We start from the raw sequence: 9,009 nt of genomic DNA on the forward strand, positions 1-9,009 counted from the left end.
TAACACTACCGCACCACAGACTCATGACCATTATCCCCCACTATGCACCGCGCCCAAGGAACAAGTCTCTCGGTTTGCCTTCTCCTTCTGAGGCCGGGGAGACTGCAGCGAGGAAGAGGAGGACGGAATGACCCGGGACTCTAACATCCCCGCCCCTTCGCAGCGCCCAGCAACTCGCCTTTTGCCCAGCCTGTGGAGCAGTAGCCCCGCCCCCAGAGTTATGATTAGCCGGAGCCCCAAGGTTTCTTCGCTTCCTACCCTTGCCATTGGGCGGGCCTAGAATGTCGATCAGGGTCTCTCTTCCCCTCTGATTGGAGGAAGCTGCGCTGTGGGCCGGCTGCGCTGTCAGTCAGGGAAACTGGTCGGTGAGGGAGGGGAAGAAAGAAGGAGGGAGGGGAGCGAAGGAAACATCTGGCTGCCGCAGCCCGGGCCCGTCTGTGCCGCCGCCGCCGCCGCGCGTGCTCCTGCGCTGCGTGCGCCTGGCTCCCGGTCCCTTCGCCCTCCCAGTCTGCCGGCCAGGGCTCCTGCGGGGCGCTGCCATGGGGAGCCGCTGAGATCGCGCGGGGGGCCGCCTCCCGCCCGCCCTCCCCCCCTCTTCCTCCCCCCCGCCCCGCTCTCGTTGCCCCGCTGGGTCGTCCCTCACTCACTCGCTGCCTCAGGGGCGGGGAGCGAGCGGGACACCGGGCGGGGGCACGGGAAGCCCACAGCGGCGGAGGGGGGCAGCGGCGGCCGGAGGCGGCGGCGGCGGCGGCAGCGGCGCAGGGAGGAGCACGGCTGGGACTTGGGGGCCGCTCCAGAGTGTGAGTCCCGACCCTGACCCCGACCGTGCTGGCGGGGGGGCTGGTTGGGCTGAAGCAGGGCGCCCTGGGTGGGTGAGAAGAAGAGAAGGAGAGCAGCAGGTTGTTTGAGCGGCGGCGGGGGGTGTAGGTTGATTGGTTGTGATGGGGCAATTGGGGGGCATGGCTTGGCGGTGGGGGGCTTTGGGAGGAGGTGAGAGAGCAAGGGAACTGGGCATGTGGGGTGGGGAGGAGGTCTTAGGAAGAAGGGGTTTAACAGGTGGGGCGCGAGCGAGGTGGGGTCCCGGTGAGGGATCTGCCTCTGGAAGTGAACCAGGAAGCTCGAGGTGTAAAGGAGGACGACATTGGGGCTGAGAGATGAAGCAGGCAGTGAACAGACAGATCAGGGTGGAGGAGAGGAAAGTCTGTCCTGGACCATGAGGGGTTGTATGGGAGCAGGTGCCTGCCTTGGGGAGGGGATACAAAGCAACAGGGGAGTTGAAAGCTACAGAGCAGGTTTTGAATGAGGAGAGGACCAGCCTGAGTGTGCAAGGCTCTGAGTTTGCAGCTTCCTATGCAGGGTGGGAAAGGAAGGAGTTGGGGAGGAGGCTAGAGGAGGAGCAGATGGGGGAGCAGGGAGGGAGTCCTTTGTATGTGGCAGAAGCAGTGTGTGTATGTTTTGTCTTGCGGCTCAGAAGGTCAAGGGGGGTAGGGGATGTGGGGAGCAGCAATGCAGCTGTGGATACAAGGAGGGGTAGATGAGAAGGGTGAGGAGAGAGCTTACTCCCTCCCAGCTGGACTCTTGTGTTCAACTCTTTTAGTTACTTGCCTTTTGTTGTTGTTGCTTTGGCTACTCTGATCTGGCCGGTTCCTGCACTTGGCAGCTTCCTCCTTTCCTGTCTGTGCTACTGTTCCTCTTCCCCACTCCCTCTTTTATATATTTGACTTGTGGTGGTATCTGCACACTTTTCAATGTGCCAGAGGGGTGAATTAAGTCATAGTTAGCTTAATCTTCAACTTGGTATTTCTCCATGAAGAGCAAAGGTGAAAATACACATTGGATGTTAATCTACCAGAAAGTGTACTACCTCTCATATTTGCACAGGGGTGTTTTTCTCCCCTAATTTTTAATATTAATAATGGTTATAGGCCAAGTTGGGTCTTGCATAAGTTGACAGCTACTGCAATGAAGTAGGAGCACATAGTTATGAGCAATCCTGGGAAGTTAGTTAATTGCAATAAAGTTAGTTGATGGCCTAAGAAAGCCAGGCTAGTGACTTTTCTTTCTGCTGTGCTGCAACTCATTTCATTTTAACTTATTTCCTTATGAACTCATTACTCTTTCCTGTCAGGTAAAAAGAGTCTATAACATTCTTCCATTCTCATGAATGAATTTTCTCTATCCCTGCATACTAATGGCAGTAATAAGCATGTAGGCTGCAGTTGTCTCAATAATTAAAAACCACAAAACAATATTAATAGTAATTTTAAATATTTAACACCACAGACTAAATAGATCACGTTTGACAACCTTACTAGATCAACATTACACACTGTTTTTCAGGGCAAGGGATACAGTGTGATAAGGAGACCTTTATGATTATTAATAAATGACTTGGCACTCCATAATTATTTTACATTAGTGTAGAAAAATATTCAGCTTTACTACGGTATACTAATTCCTAAGTAGTAAATTGTTTTGGTTTTTTAGACATGGCTGAAAATGCTTGGGGAAAGCATTGATAATAATTGCATTGCTATTGGCTTAAAAAAAACCCTTCTCTGTGTCCGCAGAAGTGGTGAACTGTGCACTGAGTGAAACTAGTTAGATAAAAGTCTTCATTTAAAATGAGCCTCTAGGTTCAGTAAAAGTGGATTAGTATGGCTTGAGTAAGTTCTCAGTATATAAAAGACTCCACAAAGTTATGACAGAAGGGCTGCTATACTGTATATGCAGTGGAGCCCCATATGTTTAAGGATTTTTTTTTTTTACTTTTCTCTGTTAGAAAGTTTTGAAAAAAGAGACTTTGAAGTATTTTGTTTATACTAACAGACAAGAAAAGTTCTCCTAAGAAAAAGCTGGTGGCAGGAGTGTAGAGGAGTAGCATATGGCATTAAAAGGAGCACAGCTGGAGGTAGCATTTCCATCTGAACATGATGTCAGAGCAGCTGACAGCCTGCCATCCCTCAGCCTTTTATTCTAACACACAGACAGGGAGTTAGTGTGTGTGCAGATCTGTGTGTAGGGAAGGTATCTCATTCCTCTCTAACATCATCTCCACTTTGCATCTGTCTCTCTCTTAGTCTGCTTTTTTCCACCGACCTAACAGACCTGGAGCCAGCAAGACTCGGACAAAAGGACTTAATCAGGTTTATGTGTACTAAAGGTAGGAACAGCAGTAGGCTAGCTGTAGTACATTACTCTCTTGGTATTTGTCTAATTTCAGAATAAAAATAGTATTACTTGTTTAATAAGCTTTAGCAAGAATAAGTGTAATTCAGGGTAAAACAGATAAGAGTTTGTATTGCAATTAACACTTGGAATATACAGTATATTGACCTGTCTTCTTATGCAATTGTATCAAAAGTGACTTTAAATGATGTTGTTCCTCTATTTTTATTCTCGAACACTGAGACAGCAATTCACAGTGTGGGGAGGAACTACTGTAACAATACAGTAGTCTTGTCCGTTCTCTTAGTACTGCTGTTTAAAGAAACAAAATAAGGGTTTTAAAATTACATGCTAAAGTAAAGGTGGATGTCTTGTGCGTGGTGATTTTCACTATTTAACTTTGTGCTTAAAGACCCAGCTGCTGAACTCCAGAAATCAGCAGCTCTTCTATTTTTGAAAAAAATGTGATATTTGCGTGTTAAACTTTATAGGACACCTCCCAACCACCCCATGAGAATAACTTGTCTGTTCTCCCTGCCTCCCCTTTCCCCCCTGTCTTGGATATATATAAAAGTTTATTTCAATATAACAATAATTGTTGGAGGGAAGGTTTTTTGTGTTCACGACTAATTTAGAACTTGTAGATTTGAGCTGCCTGAATTGGCCAGACAGCTGTAATCGCACTCCTCTATTCTTAATCTCTTTATCTGGGCAGCAGCTGCCATATGGCCACAGTCAGCTGGATCAGATGTTTATAAGCTTCCTTCTTCGTCCCTCTCTGTCCTTTCAGCCTCCTAATTTGATCACAGCTACCTTGTGAGCTGCCCTCCAATCTTTATTTTTAGCCCTCTTAAGGATTAGGATTGATGTTGGCTGTGGGGCACTTAAAGTGATTGTATTGTAAATCTTCTTGCTTTATTCTGGCTGTAGTATTTTATAGAATATACTTGGGACAGAATTGTAACTTTAAGAACATATCTCTCTGCCCAAAGATGCAGCTGCTGTATATAACTGCTATAGCACAGCAACTGTAGCCCTGTAAGTCACAGGGACGGGGGAAATCGTTAAGCTTTTTAAGTAGAAACTTAGAATGCTTGTTTTGAAAACATTCAATTTGGAAAACAGGCATAGTCCAAACTATTGCTATAATACAGTCCAAGAAAGAAAAAAGTCTTTCCTAAATGCTTTTTATCATTTTGGCGTACTAGGGGAGACATTCTTCGAGTCTATAAATTTAGGCTCATTAATAGAGGGGTAACATCTGTACAACTGGTACTTGTTTGCATTTTAGTATGTTTAAAGTTCTTACCTATTAATCAGAGTTATTTTGCCAAAGAGTGAAAACTGAGAAGGCCAGCATTCACAGATGAGGACAATACGTCTGTCAAAGCTTTTTTGAAGCCATTGTCTTAAATATGATTTTTCCATATTGCTTTGGAATTATGCATGTTACAGTTCGGTGTTGTTGTTTTTTTGTGGGTTTTTTGCCTTTATGTGATAAGGTCTGTTGCAACATTTAACTTCATAAAGTTGCATACTTTTTTTCTTCCAAAATCTGCTGCTTTATTGTTAAAGAAACTAGTAATACAACTCTTCGGAAGTTTGGAACAAAATATAATTGGATAACAAGAAGCCATGAGAAGTTGATTAATTTATCTATATGGTTTGTTCTGTGTTATCAATGCGATTCAGTAGTAACTTCACATCTTGTTGTATGTTTTTGTGTATTTGTAAAAGTGTAGAAATTTACTTAAAGTATCCAGTGTAATAGTCTGTGCACATTATTGTGATTTCTACTAATGTTTAAATTTCTTTTTGCTCCTAGGTTATGAAGACAGCATGGAGTTTCCTGACCATAGTAGGCATTTACTACAGTGTCTGAGTGAGCAGAGACATCAGGGTTTTCTTTGTGACTGCACTGTTCTGGTAGGAGATGCCCAATTCCGAGCACATAGAGCTGTACTGGCTTCATGCAGCATGTATTTCCACCTATTTTACAAGGACCAGCTGGACAAAAGAGACATTGTTCATCTGAACAGCGACATTGTTACAGCCCCAGCTTTCGCTCTCCTGCTTGAATTCATGTATGAAGGAAAACTCCAGTTCAAAGACTTACCCATTGAAGATGTGCTAGCAGCTGCCAGTTATCTCCACATGTATGACATTGTCAAAGTCTGCAAAAAGAAGCTAAAAGAAAAAGCAACCACAGAGGCAGACAGTACAAAAAAAGAAGAAGATGCCTCGAGTTGTTCAGACAAAGTGGAGAGTCTCTCTGATGGTAGCAGCCACATGGCGGGAGATATACCCAGTGATGAAGATGAAGGGGAAGATGAAAAATTGAGCATCCTGCCTAGCAAAAGGGACTTGGCGGCTGAGCCTGGGAACATGTGGATGAGATTGCCCTCGGACTCAGCAGGCATTCCCCAGAGTGGCGGAGAGGCAGAGACACACGCAACAGCAGCTGGAAAAACAGTAGCCAGCCCATGCAGCTCAACAGAGTCTTTGTCCCAGAGGTCTGTCACCTCCATGAGGGATTCAGCAGATGTTGACTGTGTCCTGGACTTGTCTGTCAAGTCCAGCCTTTCTGGAGTTGAAAATCTGAACAGTTCTTATTTCTCTTCACAGGACATAATTAGAAACAACCTGGTGCAGGTGAAGGTGGAGAAAGAGACTTCCTGTGATGAGAGTGATGTTGGCACTAATGACTATGACATGGAACATAGCACTGTGAAAGAAAGTGTGAGCACTAATAACAGGGTACCGTATGAGCCAGCCCATCTGGCTCCTATGAGGGAAGATTCTGTTTTGAGGGAGCTAGATAGAGAGGACAAAGCAAGTGATGATGAAATGATAACTCCAGAGAACGAGAGAGTTCAGGTGGAAGGGAATATGGACAGCAGTCTGCTCCCTTATGTCTCCAATATACTTAACCCTGCAGGCCAAATTTTCATGTGTCCCCTCTGCAACAAAGTCTTTCCTAGTCCCCACATTCTGCAGATTCACTTAAGTACGCACTTTCGAGAGCAGGACGGGATCCGCAGCAAGCCTGCTACTGATGTCAATGTCCCGACCTGCTCCTTGTGTGGTAAGACTTTTTCTTGCATGTACACCTTGAAACGTCATGAGAGGACTCATTCAGGTGAAAAACCCTACACTTGCACCCAGTGTGGAAAGAGCTTCCAGTACTCCCACAATCTGAGCCGCCATGCCGTAGTTCACACACGGGAGAAGCCGCATGCTTGTAAGTGGTGTGAGCGCAGATTCACACAGTCTGGAGACCTTTACAGACACATTCGGAAGTTTCACTGTGAGTTAGTGAACTCATTGTCTGTCAAAAGTGAAGCACTGAGCTTACCTACTGTCAGAGACTGGACATTAGAAGATAGCTCACAAGAACTTTGGAAATAGATTTTTTATATATATAATTAATATATATATATATACATACATACACACATATATATATAAATCTATATAGTTGTGGTACAGTCTAAAAGCAGTCTTGTTTCCTTGAATTGAAAGTTTGGCCATTAGCTTGTTTTATGCACTTTAAGGCGGCATGAACATTTCACTACTTTAGTGCTCTGATAATATGAACTATAGAAATGAGACTAATAAACTTCATAAAACTTTTCCTGTGTTTCCCGACCAAGTAAGTACTTTTTGAAAATAAAGCTGCAAATGAACAAGTGTGATTTTTATTTAACCTTACTTGCAAGAATGCATTGTTTCAAACAAAACAAAAATAAAAATCCCCTCCAGTATTTTATCAATTTATTTATATTTTAAAAACTGCATGCATTTTTTCTAGCTGTGGGAAACCTGAATGCTTTTAGACCCAAACAGTAAATTTCTGAAATGCTGGAGTATCTATTTTTAAACAAGCAGTTGAGATATTATTGTAATTTGTTGATTACAACAGTTCCCAATTTAAAGAGAAATACAGATTTTTGAAAATACACTGGAATTGCTGGGACTGTGTGAAGGTGTGCTTGGGATGCAAAAGGATGTTGCAGCTTCAGCAGTTGCGAACTGTGCATTTAAAAATGTGAATTACTGTTGTATACTGTAATTGATTAAATGGGCTGGGGGGTGTCAAGGAAATTGACACGTTGTGTTAATGCTCTCAGTTGAGTCTTGAAAAGTAAATATTAACGCTACGGAAATGCATGCGTTTCAGTATATTTTTGTCTTTGTTTGCATTGTATAACTTTAATGAGTGAATTTTAAAACTTATTTAATTTTTGTAGGAAAAAACACCACTGGAAAAATGGGTGTTATGAAGAACATAAATGCACTGTTTTATTTTATATAATTTAAATTAATTGCCCACTGTCTTTAAGTTGAACAAAAGCTACATGTTGATTTAGCTATGTAAAGGAAGATAGTAATGTTTACAAACAGGCTTAGAGATTTGCATGTGCAGTGTACATTTATTTAAAAAAATTGGATTGCACAAAGCCCATGCCAGCTCCAACTTTAGGTGCATACATTACCCATATGAGCATTTTTAGAATTCCTGCTGCACAAATTAACAATAGGTCATTCATTTTTCGCCCCTTGAAAAGATTCTATGGAGTGAAAAAGCCCCAGGCTGGAAGGACTAGAAAACCTTGATTGACATGGGGTGGGGTGGGGAACGGCGGGAGAAAAGTTGGGGGAGGGTTTGTGAACTGTGTATCCAAGCAGCAATGACTGCAGCCTGACGTGTGGTTTTAATGATCGACACACAGGGCGAAAGCATTTTGCACAGTGTTTGTTTTCCTGTCTTGCACTTACAAATAAGGTCTATGGGAGTAGCATGGAAAATTGTTTTTTCTTTACGCTTTTGTTTAGAATTTGATCGCCTTAACTACTGTAAACATAGCCTATTTTTGTGCTTAAGAAACTGAATGGAAAACTCCATTGTGTATTGCTGGACTGTTTTGGAAATATTTTGGTCAAATGTATGTTAATTTGGCTGTAATGGCATTTAAAACAAAACAAAAAAAAGCTGTGAAAATGGCCTTGAAGCATTATTTTTAGTTACTTGAATAGTCTTTAGGTTTTTAAAATACATTCTTTTTATTAATTTAGAAAAGACAATCAGTGTCTGAAAAAATGGACTACTTTTGGCATCTTCTTCTCTTTTTTTTTGGTGTGGTCGTGAGTGATTGTTTTTGGGGGTGGTGGTTTTCCCTTTAGTTTCACATTCTACTTTGGTTCTAAAATTTAGACTGACATCTAGCTTTGACAATCATAGTATGTTTTATTTTCCTGAGGGGGAGGGGGAATAACTTATAATGCTGTTTAGTTTTGTACTCTTGGTGTGTTGGTGAATTTTTAAAACTGTGTGCTAACTGCAATAAATTATACATACTGAGAAATCAATTAGTTGTCTTTTCCCCTTTTTAAATGATGAAGTTGATGAGTATTTTTGATAATGTGCATATTTATTACCTTTTTGTCCACATCCCTATTGCCGACTTTAAGGAATAGGCGTATTGTATTAAATTGATCTAAAACAAAAAAGGTTTCAGTTAGGCAAACTGAACATTTTAAAATGCTGAATTTCTAAAAAGCATTGGTGCATAGTTTTCTATTATCATTCTGCGGGAAAATAGTTACTGTGATACCCATCAAGTTTTTGAACATTGTTAAAAGTTTTATGAAGGCACAAAACTTTAAATAGATCTGTCAAAACTGATATATATTAAGAAGAAAATGAGGTAGGGAGGAGAGAGAGAATCACTTAATTTGAAGAAATGATTGGTTAATTACTGGTACCCATAAAAATAGAATTAGTGGCTATCCCAAATAGTCTGCATTCAAATGACCAGAAATTGCCTAACCACTTTTCAT

The 9,009-nt window shown here is 42.3% G+C and overlaps 1 protein-coding gene across 3 annotated transcripts; it reads left to right on the forward strand.

Annotated features, from left to right (window-relative positions):
• Positions 1-362: 362 nt before the first annotated feature.
• On the forward strand, positions 363-8,538 carry ZBTB18 (zinc finger and BTB domain containing 18). 3 transcript variants are annotated; one of them, XM_053301845.1, is made up of 3 exons: positions 675-800; positions 3,081-3,163; positions 4,994-8,538. In XM_053301845.1, the coding sequence occupies exons 2-3, from the start codon at positions 3,151-3,153 to the stop codon at positions 6,574-6,576; spliced, it is 1,596 nt and encodes a 531-aa protein (XP_053157820.1). In that variant the 5' UTR covers positions 675-800; positions 3,081-3,150; the 3' UTR covers positions 6,577-8,538. The 3 variants fall into 3 exon arrangements, with proteins under 3 accessions (XP_053157839.1, XP_053157820.1, XP_053157829.1); XM_053301864.1 differs by lacking the exon at positions 3,081-3,163 and having other exon boundaries at positions 363-800; XM_053301854.1 differs by lacking the exons at positions 675-800; positions 3,081-3,163 and adding an exon at positions 1,009-1,820.
• Positions 8,539-9,009: the final 471 nt, after the last annotated feature.

Source organism: Hemicordylus capensis, chromosome 1 (assembly GCF_027244095.1).
Source record: "Hemicordylus capensis ecotype Gifberg chromosome 1, rHemCap1.1.pri, whole genome shotgun sequence".
Classification (NCBI taxonomy): domain Eukaryota; kingdom Metazoa; phylum Chordata; class Lepidosauria; order Squamata; family Cordylidae; genus Hemicordylus; species Hemicordylus capensis.